Source organism: Marmota marmota, unplaced genomic scaffold (assembly GCF_001458135.2).
Source record: "Marmota marmota marmota unplaced genomic scaffold, marMar, whole genome shotgun sequence".
Lineage (NCBI taxonomy): Eukaryota > Metazoa > Chordata > Mammalia > Rodentia > Sciuridae > Marmota > Marmota marmota.
Genome location: NW_026000005.1, coordinates 36360787 through 36379476, shown reverse-complemented (window position 1 = coordinate 36379476; position 18690 = coordinate 36360787). Strand labels below are relative to the sequence as shown.

General features: G+C 46.6%; 2 protein-coding genes and 1 pseudogene across 4 annotated transcripts in view; 1 reads left to right on the top strand and 2 right to left on the bottom strand.

Moving 5' to 3' along the window:
• The window catches only part of Abcb6 (ATP binding cassette subfamily B member 6 (Langereis blood group)), an 8486-nt gene extending 1894 nt beyond the window's left edge, over window positions 1–6592 (top strand). Inside the window, exons 2-19 of the mRNA XM_015481004.2 lie at window positions 126–263; window positions 624–801; window positions 993–1094; window positions 1276–1459; window positions 1988–2109; window positions 2605–2714; window positions 2882–2947; window positions 3772–3897; window positions 4063–4139; window positions 4225–4288; window positions 4367–4452; window positions 4650–4707; window positions 4912–5016; window positions 5303–5477; window positions 5598–5710; window positions 5942–6036; window positions 6121–6189; window positions 6314–6592. Coding sequence (XP_015336490.1) covers window positions 126–263; window positions 624–801; window positions 993–1094; window positions 1276–1459; window positions 1988–2109; window positions 2605–2714; window positions 2882–2947; window positions 3772–3897; window positions 4063–4139; window positions 4225–4288; window positions 4367–4452; window positions 4650–4707; window positions 4912–5016; window positions 5303–5477; window positions 5598–5710; window positions 5942–6036; window positions 6121–6189; window positions 6314–6425 — 1980 coding nt within the window. The 3' untranslated portion in view covers window positions 6426–6592. The remainder of the gene's footprint in view (window positions 1–125; window positions 264–623; window positions 802–992; window positions 1095–1275; window positions 1460–1987; window positions 2110–2604; window positions 2715–2881; window positions 2948–3771; window positions 3898–4062; window positions 4140–4224; window positions 4289–4366; window positions 4453–4649; window positions 4708–4911; window positions 5017–5302; window positions 5478–5597; window positions 5711–5941; window positions 6037–6120; window positions 6190–6313) is intronic.
• A 113-nt stretch (window positions 6593–6705) lies between these two features.
• Zfand2b (zinc finger AN1-type containing 2B) lies at window positions 6706–9595 on the bottom strand. Of its 3 annotated transcripts, none has more exons than XM_015481422.2 (10): window positions 9458–9592; window positions 9259–9331; window positions 8886–8980; window positions 8531–8662; window positions 8249–8400; window positions 7983–8078; window positions 7846–7906; window positions 7692–7759; window positions 7330–7402; window positions 6706–7003 (listed from the first exon to the last, which is right to left on the bottom strand). In XM_015481422.2, the coding sequence occupies exons 1-10, from the start codon at window positions 9584–9586 to the stop codon at window positions 6947–6949; spliced, it is 936 nt and encodes a 311-aa protein (XP_015336908.2). In that variant the 5' UTR covers window positions 9587–9592; the 3' UTR covers window positions 6706–6946. The 3 variants fall into 3 exon arrangements, with proteins under 3 accessions (XP_015336908.2, XP_015336909.2, XP_048664546.1); XM_015481423.2 differs by having other exon boundaries at window positions 6706–7107; window positions 9458–9590; XM_048808589.1 differs by lacking the exon at window positions 7983–8078 and having other exon boundaries at window positions 9458–9595.
• A 7405-nt stretch (window positions 9596–17000) lies between these two features.
• LOC107138481 lies at window positions 17001–17973 on the bottom strand (annotated as a pseudogene).
• Window positions 17974–18690: the final 717 nt, after the last annotated feature.

Below are 18690 nucleotides of genomic sequence, written 5' to 3'. Positions count from 1 at the left end.
ATTTTTTTTTTTTTTTTTTTTTTTTAAGCCTGTTAGGTGCTGGGCTCCTGAGGAGGGCTCAGTGTTATGAGAAGTAGTCAACGAGATTTTAGTGTCATTCACATTCTGTGCACATTTCATTTTAGGTTCAGTTTGGTCTGTGGGTCCTGAGATATGTGGTTTCTGGAGGGCTGTTTGTCCTGGGGCTCTGGGCCCCTGGACTTCGTCCCCAGTCCTACACCTTGCAGGTTATTGAAGAAGACCAAGATGTAGAAAGGAACCAGGTACACCTTATCTCCTGAGTCCTGAGATGTGTGTGTGTTGTGTACATGCGTGTATGCACTCTGGGTTTCTGTCCCAGGGTCTCCTGAATGCTAAACGTGCTCTACCGCTGACCTACATCTCCAAGTCCTCTGAATCCAGATGTCTATCTTTATTTAATTCCCTGTCATCATTCCCTCTCCCCATAAAGAGTTAGTTCTTTTCCCAAACATCAATTTGTGACCCAGTAGTAGCTTTCTAATCCCATAAGGGATTGCTCAGACACTTGGGAGCTATATACCCATACATTTTTCCATGGAACATTTTTGGCTAGTGAGTTTCTTTATCTCTGAGCTTCTCTCCTCTGTGTGTTATTATCCTAGGCTGGATCGACAGAACAGTCTACTTGGCGAGACCTTGGCAGGAAGCTTCGCCTGTTGAGTGGCTACCTATGGCCTAAGGGGAGTCCAGCTCTGCAGCTGGTTGTACTCATCTGTCTGGGGCTCATGGGCTTGGACCGAGCACTCAATGTGTTGGTCCCCATCTTCTATAGAGACATTGGTGAGGGGTAGAAGGAATACAGCTTAGCCTGCTGGTTCTTCCTTAGCCTGGTGGATGAGGTGGCTCTTACCTAGGAAGATGGGACAGAGGGAGGTGGGACAGTGGGAGCTAGGTGGTCAGAAAAGGACAGCTTGGGGCAGTTTTGCCTGAAGCAAATCCCAGGTGCCCAAGTGACCTTTTTTTTTCCATAGTGAACTTGCTGACTAAGAATGCCCCTTGGAGTTCTCTGGCCTGGACTGTTACCACCTATGTCTTCCTCAAGTTCCTCCAGGGTGGTGGCACTGGCAGTACAGGTGTGTGGGACCCTGTACTCATCCTGGTTGGCATCAATCCCTCCCATAGGCATTCCCTTACCCCTGTGCCTCACTGAGGATTCCTTTCCCAGGTCCCTCTGTGCTTTTAGACCTTTCATATCTTAGTGTTGGGCTGACATCCCTCAGCCTCAAGCCGTATTGAGGCTTCCCTGCTCCCTAGGCTTTGTGAGCAACCTGCGCACGTTCCTGTGGATCCGGGTGCAGCAGTTCACATCGCGTCGTGTGGAGCTACGCCTCTTCTCCCACTTGCACGAGTTATCACTGCGTTGGCACCTGAGTCGCCGCACTGGGGAGGTGCTGAGGATTGTTGACCGGGGCACATCCAGTGTCACAGGGTTGCTCAGGTGCCACACGAGTGGAAAGGGCATTGGGAGGGTGGGACCCTGAAGCAGAGGTAGAGGAGCTATCATAATAGACCTTGCTTGAGCTGCTACCCCTCTCACTTGGTTTATGTTTTGTTTTATAAATCATAAGGGTGATATATACACTGCTGTCATAATAACTTAATGCAGACAAGAAGACATCTCAGTTATATCTGTGCAGACTCACAGAATTAATATACTGTGGAAAATTTTCCTAAATCAGGTTTTTAGGACATAGGTGTTGTTCTTAAGAGTTCCTTTAACAAAACCTCATGGGGGTATATTTTCATCCGTGCATGAAGATATCCGCTACTCACCATAACTGATAACTTTATAGAGAATTCTGTGATTTGGGCATGCCATGGTTTATTTAGCTGTGTATCTCTTGAAAGACATTTAGATTGATTCCAGTCTGTTGCTGTTGAAAACAAAACACTACACTAAAACTCCTAGAGGTAGGGTTGCTGGGTGTAAGCCACCAACCTTTTGTCGCTTGACTTGCCCTCTTAGCTACCTGGTGTTCAACATCATCCCCACGCTGGCTGACATCATCATTGGCATCATCTACTTCAGCATGTTCTTCAATGCCTGGTTTGGCCTCATTGTGTTTCTGTGCATGAGTCTTTACCTCAGTGAGTACTGCTGGGTGAAACCATCTCTCTGAAATATCTAGGGCTTCCTTGGCATGAGCATCACTACCCACTGTGGGGAGGCTGAGGATTGGTGGACTTGATTAGGATATGGCTCTTCCTGGCATGGTGGGCAGGTTTCCTGCTCTGTCACGTTGAACCTTAGTTCACCCTAGATGAAGGACCAGGGAGGGACATCCTTGTCACATTAGGTCCCTCCAGTGGCCTCAGGTCAAGGAGAAACTCATTTATGCAGTAAAATGCATTTCGCCTTTACCTCAAGAGGTTTTCCACTCATAGGCCTTTGAGTAAGCTGCAAAGATATCTTACACGAAGCTCCTCTCCTCAGCAAGCTTAAGGCTCTCTTCCTCTTGAGTCTGGGTCCCAGGGCCCTAGTATAGGTTTAGTATGTATGGCAGGTAGTGGACATTGACGCTTAGTCTTTGTTGTTGAGGATGATGACTTATTCTCCCTGCCCCTTACCCTGTCACCCTCCAGTCCTGACTATCGTGGTCACTGAGTGGAGAACTAAGTTTCGCCGTGCCATGAACACACAGGAAAATGCCACGCGGGCACGAGCAGTGGACTCTCTGCTAAACTTCGAGACAGTAAGGGAGGCCTCAGGGGCAGTGATGAGAGGCACAGAAATATGGAAGAGGGTGGCTAAGACCACTGGGGTGATGAGGACCTAGGGTTATTGATATCTGGAATCAGGAAGGGGGATTAGAAATCGGGATGAGTGACCTGAGCGCTGTGTGCTGTTTGACTTCATCAGGTGAAGTACTACAACGCTGAGGGTTATGAAGTGGAGCGCTACCAAGAGGCCATCATAAAGTATCAGGTGAGGATGTGAGGTATGGCCTCCTAAGAGCAGCAGGCTGGTCATCTGGGTATTGTCAGGGCTGAGAGTAGTATAGTCCAGGTGGTGAGATCGAAAGTTGGGATTTGGTGATGGTCAGCTGCTGGGAGCCATTAGCCAAGTAGGTATGACAATTTCCTTGCCAGCGTACCCCATGTTGCAGTGACATTGAATGTAGGTGACCTTGCTCAAGGACCAGGGCGGATTAGGGTGTTCTGGGTTTAAGATAATCGTGTTTAGGGCATTCCCAGTTTAGGTTCCAGGTTTAAGGTTTAAGATTATTCCTGCTGGGAATAGGGTGTATCCTGCTGCCTGAGTTCCCCTTGAGTTCTCACGGGATTCAGACAGTATATTTTGGGAGACAGAAGCCCAGTGAAGGTGAATTTGGGAGAGAACGTGGATTTCCCCAGAACGTGATTGTAGACGGCTGGTGTGAGTTCAGGAATAAAGAGTTGCTGTTTGAATCTACAAGCTGTGTGGTGGCTCGTGATTTTGTGCCCAGCCAGACTGCGGCATTTGGTGGCCCGTGAGAACTCAAGGGGAACTCAGGCAGCAGGATACACCCTATTCCCAGCAGGAATAATCTTAAACCTTAAACCTGGAACCTAAACTGGGAATGCCCTAAACACGATTATCTTAAACCCAGAACACCCTAATCCGCCCTGGTCCTTGAGCAAGGTCACCTACATTCAATGTCACTGCAACATGGGGTACGCTGGCAAGGAAATTGTCATACCTACTTGGCTAATGGCTCCCAGCAGTCAGCGTGTATTTGACATTCCTCGCTCCTGTGTCATTACCTTCAGGGTTTGGAGTGGAAGTCAAGCGCTTCACTGGTTTTTCTGAATCAGACCCAGAACTTGGTTATTGGACTTGGTCTCCTTGCTGGCTCCCTCCTTTGTGCATACTTTGTCAGTGAGCAGAAGCTACAGGTGAGGCAGAATCTGGAAAAAGAGAATGGGGTCAGGGAAGAGAGGGGCCTGGGGCCTGGGGCCTGTGTCTGAGCCTCCAGGCCCATGAATGGGAAGTGGGCAGGGCAACAGGAAGAGCAACCTGCAGACCCCCTATAACTTGTCGGCTTCCCTGGGTCTCCACAGGTTGGGGACTTTGTGCTCTTTGGCACTTACATCATCCAACTATACATGCCCCTCAACTGGTTTGGCACCTATTACAGGTAATTGCTGGCTCTCACCTGTTTGATGTGTGTGTTGCTATTTCCCAGCTCCTCAGAGGAACCCCAACCCTCACCCTTCTTGCAGGATGATCCAGACCAACTTCATTGACATGGAGAACATGTTTGACCTGCTGAAAGAGGAGACAGAAGTGAGTGGAGAGAGGAGTGGGGCTTTGTTGGGTTGTTTCTTGTGTCTGGAGAGTTTTTCATTGGCTGCACTCTGCCAGGTGAAGGACCTTCCTGGAGCAGGGCCCCTTCACTTTCAAAAGGGCCAGATTGAGTTTGAGAATGTGCACTTCAGCTATGCTAATGGGTAAGCCCTCCTCTTTTGCCTTCTTTCCTTTCCCCTTATCCATTTGCACACTGCCTTCCTGCCCCTGGTCCTGCTCTGAACCTTGGCTTTGCAGCTTACCACTACCAAGGAAGAGAGCCTAGGTGGGGGAGGGCAGCACCCGGTAGTGGCTCTAGTAACTGGAATAGCCTGCTGACCCCTCCCATACTTCTCTGCAGGCGGGAGACCCTGCAGGACGTGTCCTTCACTGTGATGCCTGGACAGACACTGGCCCTGGTGAGAAGACACCCAGCCACTTGGCTCATACTTCTTGAGCTTCTCTCATTCAGTGCCTGTGGCTCATGACCCGGACTAGGAGTCAGAGCCTTGTTATAATGCAACAGGAATGAATGTGATAGACTTCATGGGTTTTGGTTGCCTGTTGGAGCCTTAAAAGACCTGGGTGGACCTGAGTGTTTCCCTGTGTTTCCAATGCAACAGGTGGGCCCATCTGGGGCAGGGAAGAGCACAATTTTGCGCCTTCTGTTTCGTTTCTATGACATTAATTCTGGCTGTATCCGAATAGATGGGCAGGACATTTCACAGGTAAGGTTGCTGGGGACAAGACCATAATTTAGAGGCCTGTGTATAGAATACATGATACACATCTTCTGTAGTGGTCCAGGAAAGCAAAGCAGTGGCAGCATATTTATTTCTATGGATGGAGAGAGGTGAGAGAGGGTGAATGATTTGCCCACCCAGCTAGCATTTGCAGTGGTGATGGCAGGATTCCAATCTTGGACCTCTTAGCCCTTGTGCTTCCTGCCATCCCATTCTACATCCCAGGCCTAGGGGATCTCACAGGGTGTGATATACAGTCTTTTGGCCCCAGGTGACCCAGACCTCTCTCCGATCCCACATTGGAGTTGTGCCCCAGGATACTGTCCTCTTCAATGACACTATTGCCAACAATATCCGTTATGGCCGTGTCACAGCAGGGAACAACGAGGTAGAGGCTGCTGCACAGGCTGCAGGCATCCATGATGCTATCATGACATTCCCTGAAGGTGAGGTACCTCTGCAGAGTCCCCTCCCCTGCCCAGTGTAGTCCTCTTAATGCTTCTGATCTCTGGTTACAGATACTAAGTTTATTATATGTGACTTGAGGGAGGTGGGCATATCCACAGGGTACGAGACCCAGGTGGGTGAGCGGGGACTGAAGCTAAGCGGTGGGGAGAAGCAGCGAGTTGCCATTGCTCGCACCATTCTCAAAGCTCCAGACATCATTCTGCTGGATGAGGTGAGGCCCAGCACCCTTCTTCCCTCTGTTCTCCCTCTCTGTGCCCAAGCCACTTCTGCTAGGCATTTTCCCACCTGCCATAGGCATCACCCATCTGTTTCACCAAAACCCTTTATGGTTCTCAAGCCCAAACTCTTTTATTTCCTGAGCCTCGGGTAGCAAGCAGCCTGCATCCTCCTCCCATTGGGATCTTTGGGTGGCAGGGACATTTTACCCAGACCCTCTCTGTAGGCAACTTCAGCCCTGGATACGTCTAATGAGAGGGCCATCCAGGCTTCTCTGGCCAAAGTGTGCGCCAACCGCACCACCATCGTGGTGGCACACAGGTACAGGACTACCAGACCTGGGTGCTGGCAGTGTGTGCCACTTCTGGTGCAGTGGCAGATAACTGATCTCTGAGTTTTTTTTAGGCTTTCCACTGTGGTCAATGCTGATCAGATCCTTGTCATTAAAGATGGCTGCATCGTGGAGAGAGGACGGTGAGGATGAACAGGGGAGGGGCTTCTAGGGGGGTGGTCCCTTGCCTGTCCCCTTTTTCCTCTCATCCCACTTTCTCTACAGTGAAACTTACGGTTGGTGCTTACACTTGCTTCCTCACCCCAGGCATGAGGCACTATTGTCCCGAGGCGGGGTATATGCTGATATGTGGCAGCTGCAGCAACAGGGACAAGAAGAAGCCTCTGAAGACACTAAGCCCCAGACCATGGCACAGTGACAAAAGTTGTGGTTTCTTCCCTCTCACACACTAACTCAGGGGAATAAGATGTGTCCCTTTTCCCTGGCTTATTTCATCCTGGTCAGGGGTTTGGTGCTAGCTGTTATGAGGGAAAGGGGCCTTTTAGAAAAGCACTTTTTGGGAAAATAAATGTGTGGCATGTGCGAGATCACTGTGGCTTTGTGGGGAATTGTGAGGGACCTCTGTTCTTAACAGAGCATTTCTGACATTTACTGTCTTGGTTAGAGAAGGAAAAGACACACATCACTTGGATATCTTATTAACTGCCAAGGTCTTTATTCTTTCCAGGCCCCTCCCTGCCCACTACCTATGTGGGGCAGCCCCCAGGCAAGGGGATGACATAATGAAGGGGGCTGAGAGTGGGGCTTGGCTAGCACCCACCAAGGGCCCAACCAGAAAATGGTTCTCAGTTACTTTTTTCCTGCAGCAGAAGAGCTAGCAGGACCTTTCATAGGCTCAGCTCGGCAAGCCTTCTGGTGCTCCTGGGAGCGGCCTCCGCCTCACTTCTGCTTCTCTCTGCACTCTAGGTTGCTGTGCGCCTCCTCTCTCTGTGTACCCTGGAGGTGTGAGGGCCACAGTCCTTCTCAGCTGAGCCTCCCTCCCCAAGCCCAGGACCCTAGCACAGGCTGCAGTTGGACGGCTTCAAGCTGCGGCTCTGCGCCTGGAGCAAGGAGGGGGAGGAGGAGGGGGAGAGAGGGTACAAAAGTCAAGGAAAAAAGAGGAAAGGCCTCATTTCAGAACTTAGCATGGGCTGGGGTCACACTGAAAGCAAAAGGATAACCATCATCCCAGCACTCTCCAGCACTTGGAGGAATACCCCCTATACACAGCTTCTTACTCCCTACTAGCTCAGGGCCTCATATTTATCACACTATCCTCATACCTGCTGCCGTTGGTATTCTGCCTCACTGGCAGATAGTGCTTGAGCTAAAGCCAAGTCTTCTTCCTCCTGAGAACTAAGAGAAACAACTTGAGTTGGATGACAGTAATATCTAAAATTCAATCATCCAGTCTGCTAGGCATCATGGTGCTGAGCACCTCTAGGTATTACTGCAGTCTTCATAGCAATCCAGGATGGATGCCAGTATTGTCCCCATTGTATAAAGACAATGAAAGAACTGGTCAAAAGTTATCTTGAGCCCAATTTCTTATTATCTTGTATTGGGTCAGAGAGGTCTCCCCTCCCTCCAGACTGAAACCTTGCCTATGTCCTACTCTCTCTCTTTCACCAGAGTAGATAGATACCTTGGGATTTGGGGTTTGGTCTCTGCCAGAGATAGTTCCAGGGCACGTTGCAGAGCCTCATCCTCACTCTACAAAGGAAGATATAAGACAAGTTTCCTTGGACATTACTCTCTACCTGGGTTTGCTTCTGTCCATCCAACCTTGCCCAACTCACCAAGCCATTCTGCAAAGTAATCACTGGAGGGACTGTCCGGGACGGAGATTGGGTTGTGGCTCTATGGCAGACATATAAGAGGCTGAGATCAGAGATGTGAAGGGGAAAAAGGGGAGGGGAGAAATGGGCAAGCCTACCTGCTGGGAGAAGTAGAGGAAGGTAAGGTCCGACTTGGGCTAGGAATGGTGCTTGCAGAAGAAGCCAGACCTTGTGATCTGGAAATGGCAGCAAGTCTGTAGGGAAACTAGTCTTGGCATGCCTCTAAGAACATGCCTTACCCAGGAAATCAGAAAATGAGTTCCTCTAGTTTGAAAAAGAAGCTAAAAGATTCCCTTGGCCAATGAGGACAGGGTTGAAGCTTCCCAATTTGTAGTAATAGAGATCGAATCAGTTGAACAATTACCCTGCCTTGCTGGTTGGGTGCCCCTCCCCAGAGCAATCATGGTCCAGTGGGTGTCGGTGCTTGATGCAGAAGTTTCGGCCACAGCGCTCACAGGTCAGTTTCATCATCTCCCGCTGCCGGCAGCCAGAGCGTTCACACTTGTTGGTGAAGATCTGAGGTGAGTTGGAAAAGTTTAAGTCTGAGATTCTACCCCTTCTCCAGCCCCATCACTGGAGTTCACTGTTTAGATTTGCAGGCACTGGTAATCCCAGCTGGATCACGGTTAACCCTTCAATCACTGACCTTGCGTTTTTGCTGTGCTGGATCAGAGCGACAGTCTCTGTCGATGTGCTCTCCCACAGCCCGGTCAGGGGGCTCCCCTCTGGCCACAGGCACAGGTACATTACACAGGGGACACACAGGTACCTGGATATCCTATAGTCAAGGGGCAGGAGTCAGTCTGTGGCCCACTCCCAGTGCAACAAATCTCTGATCCTGAAAGAACTTTGATACACCCCCCCACTAGTGCACAAGAAAACCCAATGTTCCCCAGTATTGAGCCTCAAAAAGACAATAACAGGGAAAATGTATGGCAGATTCTGAGATTCTGAATGCATTCACCATCTGCCCCCTCTCACCCTCACGATCGCCCCCTCACCTTTTGGTAAGCGGATCCACAGTGATGCTGGGCGTAGGCCACGTGGTCTGCACAGAAGATGCCTGAGCAGGCATCGCACTTGAGCGGCAGAAAATCTGCAGGAAGTGGATCGGATTGTAGGTCTAGCAGGACCTGGCTGTCCTTTCTTCTCACTCAAGGCTGCCACTCGGGAAGAAAAACGCCACCCTATTGGCAACACACTGCACCCCTTCCCTAGTCCACTACCTTTTGCCACGCCCCCTCGCCACCGCCCCCAACTTCGAGCTCCGCCCTTCTCTGACATTGCCAGCCCCGTACCCCTCCCTTCTCACCCCACCTGCAGTCCCAAGCCCTTTTCTGCTCCGCCTGCCTCCCCGCGCCCTCCGCCTCTCACCCAAGCGCTGACAGCTCGGCTCGGAACAGTGAGCCCCAAGGTCCGGGAACTCCATTGCCGGGCCGGGCGGAGCCTGCCGGGGTAAGAAGCGAGGGCTGAGCTTCCCTAGGACCCTCACTCCGGATCGGGACCACCACCCTGCACTCAGGAGGGGGCTCCCGGTCCCGCCCCTTCCTCTCCCCCTCCCAGCCTGCGTTACCAGAGCCTCTGGGCTGCCGGTCCACCGCTCCCACTCTTCCTTGGGCGCGCGCGGGCGCGATGACGTCATCACGCAGTGCGGCCCCCGTCCGGCCCGCGCAGTTTCTGGGCAGAGTCGGGAGAGAGCCATCAGAGCCCCGCCTCTCGCCGTGCAGGTCCAGGAGTTGGGTTCCAGTCTGAGGTCCGTGGGTTGCCGCGCACCGGTCTGGGATCCTGAGCTCTGCGGTAACTCCGGGAAGGATCTTTCTCAGTCCTCAGGGATGAGCGGAAGGAACGGTGACGGCGAGGACAAATGCTCTTTTGGGGACAAGGGCTGGCTGGGATAGTCTGGAATCAGGCTTTTCACAATTTGGTCTCTGGCCAGATTCTCATTCCACGCCCTCCCGCTGGCCATTTCATTCATGTCCAAGGTTTACCTACTCTTCAGGAGCTGACAGCTCTCATAATTCTTTGCAGTGCAGATCCCTCTCCAGAACTACAGATCCCTCCTCCAGGTCTCAGCTTTGATGCCTTCCTCTGAGACTTCTCTGACTCTTCTCATTCTGAGCGAGGCGCACTTTCTATGCCATCTCTCTTCCAGCATCCATAGCACCTCACTGTAATCAGCTCTGCAACCCCTGCACACATAAATATACTTGGGAGTTGGGGACCATGTCTATTCTGTGTCAGGTGCCAACACCTAACAGTGTCTGTAAGAGATTTCAGACTTGTATGTGAAGCCAAATCACTACGGAACTATTTTAAAATGCAGATTCTGGGGCCCAGAGCTTCTGAATCAGTAGGAAGCACGTGAAATAATTCATTTTATTTTTTGGTACTGGAGATTGAACCTAGGGGCACTCAACCACTGAGCCACATCCTAAACCCTTTTTATTTATTTATTTTTTTTATTTTGAGACAGGGTCTTGCTAAGTTGCTTAGGGCCTCACTAAATTGCTGAGGCTGGCTTAGTACTTGGGATCTTCCTGCTTCAGCTTCCGGAGCCGCTGGGATTACTGGCTTTGGCCACCACGGCCAGCACATGAAGGAGTTCTGACACAGATTACCCATGCACCACATTTGGAAAACACTAGCTAGAATATTCTTAATGTATCTGGAATGTTTCTTGAATGAAGTGTGGGCATATTAGATTGGTTGCTGCTTTTTTAGGAGCCCCAGTTTGAGTCTTTCCAACCTCAGCATACTTTGCTGCTTAACTGCCTCTGACTCCTCCTGTATGGGGTAGTTGTTTCTCTCCCTCTCTCTCTTTCTCTCTCCCTTTTTGTTGTTATTATTATTATTATTTTGGTAGTGTGAGGAATTGAGCCCAGGGCCTCACACATGCTAAGCAAGCACGCTACTACTGAGAGCTATATCCTCTTCTTTTGAGTTGGTGACTCTATCCCCCCATAAATCTAGGCATGGGGATAAGTTAACAGAGGAAATAAGCTCAAGAGTTCAGTTGCCCTCCAGAATGGAGAGATAAGCTAGGCTACAATTGAAAGTGAGGGCGAGGCCAGGTGGCGAATGCCTGTAATCCTGGTGGCTTGGGAGGCTGAGGCAGGAGGATCTCAAGTATAAAGCCAGCTTCAGCAACCAGCAAGGTACTAAGCAATTCATTGAGACCCTGTCTCTAAAATAAAATAGAAAATAGGGCTGGGGATGTGGCTCAATGGTCGAGTGCCTTTGGGGCTTAGCGTAACACACTTGCCTGGCATGTGTGAGGCACTTGGTTTGATTCTCAGCACCACACATAAATAAATAAAATAAAGGTCTATCAGCAACTAAAAAAAAAAAAAAGAAAGAAAGAAAGAAAAGACAAAGAAAATGAGGAACCAGTCTCTTAGTCTTTAGTCTTTCAGAAATGCTGAGGCTGTGCCTTGAAGTGGGCTCATGGCCCCTGTCCACTGTAGCAGCAGCTAAAGTCAGAAATGGGTCTGGCAGATATGACTGCTGCATCTAGCCAATGAGATTCATGAAGATATGACAACTACAACTAAAAAATAAATACTTAAAAAAAAAAAAGATTGAACCTGTAACATACAAGCCATCTGCCATATAACCACACTGTCATAGGAACCAAGAACCAGGAAAAAAGACTTTTTTTGAGGTGGGTACCAGGGATTGAACTCAGGCACTTGACCCCTGTGCCACATTCCCAGCCCTACATTGTATTTTATTTAGAGACAGGGTCTCACTGAGTTGCTTAGTGCCTTGCTTTTGCTGAGGCTGGGTTTGACCTCAGATCCTCCTGTCTCAGCCTCCCATGCCGATGGGATTACAGGCGTTTGCCACTGTGCCCAGCTGGAAAAGAGACTCTTATCTACAATACCTCTGACTAATGGGACACTTGAGCTCCATTAAAAAAAAAAAAGTTGATATTGTAGCTTACACCCATGGATTTAAGTCATGTAATTATGTGACTCTTTTTTCTCCTCTCAAAGTCTATGAACAAAGTATGGCTAACCGCCATCACTCACTGATTTCACTTGTTTCTTTTAAGATTGTTACAAGTCATTTCACTAGATTAATCCTATTGCTCAAGATTTGTCAGAATCTCTGGTCACAACTTGAAGTCAAAGCTAATGACATGTTGGAGACTCTATCCAGGTGTGCACTTAAGGGTCCTCTGCCATGGGGATTCAGCTTTGGCACCGGCCCCTTAAAAGGACAATTTCTAGGCTGGGGTTGTCACTCAGTGGTAAAGTGCTTGCCTGGCATGTGTGAGGCACTGGGTTAGATCCTTAGCACCACATAAAAATAAATAAATAAAATAAAGATTATGTTCATCTACAACTAAAAAATATTTTTTTAAAAAAGAGAACAGTTACTGAAGAGCTCAGTGTTCATAAATTCTGAGAGTACCATTTATGAAATTCAGCATCCATTCTTTTAGATTAAAACATGAAATTGGTAATATTTGACCATTTTTATACTTAAATTGTTTTCCCAATGTGGTTTAACTAATCTAAGCATCATATGTTACTGACAAGAATTATTTTTTCTGACCTATCTAATCTTCAGCCTGCTAGGTGTCAGAGTGCAGACATAAAAGCAAACACTCTCTGTGTGGAAGTGTGATTTAAAGTCCATTGGGGCTGGGATTGTGGCTCAGCGGTAGAGCGCTCGCCTAGCATGGGTGGGGCCCAGGTTCGATCCTCAGCACCACATAAAAATAAAGGCATTGTGTTGTGTCCATCTACACCTAAAAAAATAAATATTAAAAAAAAAAAAGTCCGTGCACCATGGGGTTGGGGATGTAGCTCAGTGTCAGAGCGCTTGCCTAGCATGCATAAAGCCCTGGGTTCAATTCCCAGTACTGTAAAATAAATAAATAAAAATCAGATATACTAAATGTCTATGTACTTTATCCTCAGACATTTAACTAACAAGGCAAGAGAAGAGGGTACTAGGTAGGATATATGTTAAACTGCTATAAAAGAAACTCAAAATAACAAGAGCTAAACAACAAACAAGTTTAATTTCTTGCTTGTGTAATAATCCAGGGCTGGTATGACAATATCTGTCAGGAACCCAGGTGCCTCCTATTTTGTTACTTCTCCATCCCTATGATTGTTTTTGTACCTGTGGTTCCAGATAAGGAAGCAGAATGGGCGGTGGGGGGTGGGTGCAGGGAGGACACACTTCTTCCATTTAAGGGCCTGACCCTAAGTCTGCATTAATCACTTCTGCACATCTTGCCCTGGCCAGTGTTTAGTTGATATGATCTACCTGGCTCCAGGGAAGTAGGAAATAGAGTCTTTAACTAAGTGGCCTCATGCCCAGGTAAAATTTCAATGATTATGTCAGTGAAGGAAAACAGAGTTGGGAGACAACTAGTGTCATAAAGGCATCTAAAGAATGACTTTTATGCTATGTAGACCATCCTAAATTTGAAATAATAAGACAGGTGTTAGGTCATGTAAAGTCACACAGCAGCCAAAATTGTGAAAGGCATTTATGTTAGCTCATGTTTTTTGAGGATAAGAACAACAGGATTCAGTGCCACTTTGTCAATATCCTGCTGTGGCACACTGTGTACCCAGCAACCACTTCCCAGCTCCCTCCCTTAAGGACAAAACACTGATTTTAATCATCATACACCAAGCAATGATGTTTTGCAACTCTTTTTACAGCCCCAGGGATGTCTTTAAATGATTTAAGTTAGTGTTGTTTAAGCTTTTTTAACCATTACCCATATTAGGAATTGCATTTTATTTCCAACACACACACAGACACACACACACACACAAACACACACATGCATGGTCATGAAATTAGTACTTGACCTTATGTTTGATAAAAATGCTGGTTGCTATACACTGTTGACTTCCCATCTCACCTTCCCATTAATGAGTTGCAACCTGTAGTTTGAAGAAAAAAAATGTTCTAAGCCAAAACTGCCCTCATTCCCCATGGGTAAAGCATATAACAATATGGGTATGAAAGAAAAAAATACTGCAAGCTTTCTCTCTCTCTCTCTCTCTCTCTCTCTCTCTCTCTCTCTCTCCCCCTCCCACCCCCCTCAGGTGCTAGGAATCAAACACATGCTGTACCACTGAGCCATACACCCAGTCCTTTGTTTTAATAAACAAATATTAGATTTTACATAATTATTTTCAAGTCAAACTGTGATCAGCTGGATTCAAGAACTGCACTTCTTCATTTGTTTATCTTAACATTCGTCAGCAGCTTTAGAACTGAGGGCTTCCCGTTGGGGGACCTTGGAATGGAGCAGACATAATAAAGTCAAACACTGCCCCTCTCCCTGCTCCAGGCTACCAACGCACAGATAATCAAAGGCTTGGAGAACTTGAAAACAAAATTGTTTGCAGCTCTCTCTTGAGTATAAGCCAGAATTTTTTTTTTCCAGTGCTGGGGATCAACTAAGGGCCTCACACATTCTAGGCAAGCACCCCAAGCACTCTGCTACTGAGCTACATCCCCTTCTCCAGAGCCAGAATATTTTATCTTCCATAATTTACCTCACCTCAGAGATCCCATGACCACCAAAGAGAGTGAAGGTCTCACATATCTCTTCTCTGGCAAAACATTTTCTGACTAATGGGTTGTAGTCCAGATAGCTATTTGCTTTGACTAAGAGCCCAGGGTGCTCACCTGTAATCCCAGTGGCTCTGGAGGCTGAGGCAGCAGGATCTCAAGCTAAAGGCCAGCCTCAGAAACTTAGCAAGAACCCAAGCAACTTAACAAAAGCTTGTCTCAAAATAAAAAGGGAAAAGTGTTTGTGGGGGTGTGGCTCAGAGGTAAAGCACCCCTAGGTTCAATCCCTAGTACCAAAAAACAAACAAAAACTCCAAGGCTTTCTCACTGGATGTTACTGACTTCCCCAGATTTAAGAAGAATGATGCACAAACCAAAGTCTCCATTTCCCAATACACAGTTTAGATTTCATTTCCTTGCCTCCTGAAGAAAGGAATAAAGGAGGACACTGAGGGAAATCCAATAACATTTTGCAATTTTTGCAGCTGTTCCAAAAGATATCAATTAACAATTGAACAGTGCTTAAGTCTCTTTTATTGTAGATCAACAAAGCATACCCAGACCTGCTAAGCAGCTTTGTGCACTAGTTCTGGATAACTGACCTGCAGTCTCTCTCTGGAACAACAGACATCAGCTTCTCTACAAATAAGCAGGTGCAGTCATGGCCAAACATCTCTTATTTCAGCCTCAGCAGGTTTAAAGTAGACAAGGTCAATGTGAGGATGGCCAGCAAGGTTGTCTTGGCCCCGGTCCTACACATACTGAGCCTTGAGATTAGATTACTTGCTTCTGGAATTAGGATCTGAACCCAGGTTTTTGTATTGACATAAACCCTATGGTCTTTCTATTATACAACATCATCTCCCGAAAATCTATTCTTTTAACTTTCTGAACAACTGGAAGAGGACATGTAAGTTATGATTTTCCTAAAGTGTAGAAAATCACTTCATGGGTTATCAATAATCAAACACCTACCAGCAGAAGGTACTTAAATATCTAAGTGAGATAACCAGGATGGGGAAGCTCTTTGATTGGAGCTGACTTCAGGTCCCAGGAGATTAATAGGGCAGCATGGCTGTGCCTCTGCTGAGGTCTGCCTTGCTTTCTGGGGTGTGATATACAGTCTTTGTGACAATATTCAGTCATTTGTCCTCAGGTGCCCTAGCTCTCTAGGGAATTAATTTAGACTCCTACTTTAAGCAAATAGTTCAAATTCATCTGACTTTACAGGCTACAAAGTGATTTTGAAAGTTCAATTCAACCCAAATGTTATATTAGTCCTTGGGCATAGGGAAAGCAGATAATTTATGATCCTTGGTTCCAAGTCATTCAGCTTATGTTAATATAGACACAGAAACAACTAATTCAAAGCAAGGTGGTCCTGTGTCTGTCATCCTAACTATTAGGGAGGCTGAAGCCTGAGAATCACAAGTTCAAGGCTAGCCTCTGCTACTTAGTAAGACCCTGTCTCAAAATTAAAATTTTTAGAAAGAGCTAGGGATGTAGCACTTGCTTAGGATGTGCAGGGTCCTGGGTTCAGTGCCCAGTACTGGGGAGAAAAAAGTGAGACATGCATAATGCAGTGGTTTTCAAATGTTTTCAACCTTAGCTAGGAGTGATGACACACCTGTAATCCCAGATACTTGAGAAGCTGAGGCAAGAGGATCACAGGTTCAAGGCCAGCCTGGGCAATTTAGTGATAACATCTCAAAATAAAATAAAAAGGGCTGGGAGGAAGGTAGCTCAGAGGTAAAATGCTCCCAGGTTTAATGCCCAGTACTGCCAAAAAAAAAAAAAAAAAACAACTGTTTTCAACCTTGACCCACAGTAAGATAAACAGTTTACATGTCCTACCAATATAAATATAAATGTTGCTTAATGTCTACTGAATTAATTTGTGACCCACTGATTTCATGACCCCCAGTGTGAAAACTATACTCTAATAGATATGCAGAAGGTTATGGGACATAAATGGGAGCAAGTAATGCCCCGAAATGAGGATGGGAGAACACAGTGAGTGTTCTGCATGAAGACAAGATGACAAAAGTATTCTGGCAGGAGGAAGGGGATGCAAGAGCTTTCCAAATGTTATAGCTCATCTTCACATATAGAGCAGAGAGAAACCTGGTCCACGAAGGTGGCAGATAAATATTCTGATAAATATGGCCAATTGAATGTAGATATTTTATGTGTGCTTCCTCCCCAGTCCACACCGAAATGTTAGGAAAGGAGTAAGAAGAACAGAAATGAAACAATCCAGGGAAATATGACAAGACCATTTTAGAAGCTGGAAAGCTAATCAAAGAGGGATAACTGATTGGGGAATCTAAGGACACTGAACCCTAAGTATCAAGCCAGTGTAGACAGAGGAATTGGAGTGGTGGGAAGTCTCAGGAACTGGGAATATAACACCTGTGAAGGTGGGCTGGGAGGAAGGGGCTGAAAACAGAAGGGTGTTTAAAGTTTGTCTTAGTCTTGTGTTCTAATAACACAATACACTGAGTAAATTATAGAGAGGTTTATTTTGGTTTATATTTCTGGCTCAAATTTGAGGGACCCACATCTGGTAATGCCCTTTTAAAAAAATATTTAATTTTTAGTTTTAAGTGGACACAATATCTTCATTTTACAATATGTAGTGCTGAGGAATGAACTCAGTGTGGTAATGCCCTTCTTGCTGGCAGAGTCCCGAGGCTGTGAGAGACAGGAAGCACAGGAAAGACCAAACTGGCTTTTATACAGGCCTCCTCTTATTTTTTTTTTATTGTACACATAAATTTAATAATAGGTTTACACAGAATGCTAAGAGCATTTTTCTTCACACCTCACAGAGGCGTGAAAAATACAGACTTTCTATTAATATTCATACCCACAGTACATCCAAATCTAACTCCTAAATAGATGCATTACAATTTGCTTAGAATTTAAGGGCTTAATGGCAAAACTCAGAGGAGAAAAGAATATATAAATTTATTTTACATAACTGGCTGAAAAATAAATTTGAGAGATAGTAAATAAAATTTAATATGGTCTCATATGCCCTGAAGAAGGTGGTGCCCGACTGGGAGGGGTAATCACTATGCCCAAATAATCTCCTATTTGGAACTTATGCAACTGCAACGTCATGAAATTGTCAGTCCTCTTCCTGCCTGACATGGTGCTGCCACTCTCCTTGATAGCCAGGTCTTTTAAGATCCATAAAAACAATTGCAAAATTGAAATGTGTTCCCTTCTTTTTAGCTTCTGGGTAGACTTCTTTTACTAATCAAGTCAGTTCTTTCAAAGTTGCATCGTTCAAGTATAAATCTGCAGCTCACTGGAGGGTACATTTCTGCGGGAGAATTCATCCATTCGGTGGTGGCCGCCTTGTTACTGGTGGTAAAGACTCAAAGTAGCAGCGGGCATGTCTTCTCTGGGTCAGTTGGCTTCTCTGGCTATTTCTTAATTTCCTCCTGGGTAAAGCGTGATTCGCCATCTTCCGAAGGCTGAAGGGCCTGCGAGACGCTCGCCCTGGCCTCCGACTCTGGCAGCCAGCATGAGTACCAGCAGACCCACTCTTGAGATAACCCATTTAATGAATGGATGGATTTATCTATTCAGGAGAACAGAGCCTGTTTTAGTCAATTTTGTGTGCCTTGACCAAAATACCCAACAAGAACAACTAAAAGGAGGAAAAGTTTATTTGGAGCTGTGTCACCAGCGCTTATTATTGATTCAGTCTGAGATGCAGTTAGATTTAATCAAACCCATTTTATTGATGCTCATCACACTTAAGACACATCCTAATTCTAAGTCCTAACTGAGTCTACACCCAAGGGTCCCAGATGCTCACCTGTGACGTGTCTTAGGTCCGGGTCTCTGGAACTCAATCTGGGTTGAAGGGGTCTGGTGCAGGGAGTACAACAGCAACAGGCCTTCTCTCTCAGTCTAGGTCCTGTTAGTCCTGTCTACCCCCCCCCCCCCACAGAAGTCTGGGTTTTTAAGTCCTAGTTCACTTGTGCTTGCAGCTGATAACTGGGTGAGATCTGGGGTGTACACCCTGGGTGTAGACTCTTACATCACTAACTTAAGTCTAAATTCTGCAGTTTATCTAAGTTTTGCAGTTCACCTTATATCATGGGCACATTGCTTATAGTCTTTTATCCAACACACACACACACACACACACACACACACTAATTAATAGAATCAACAGTCAATAATCCTTTAATATTTCTGGTATTCATATCAGGCTGACATTTTCAGAGGTCTCAG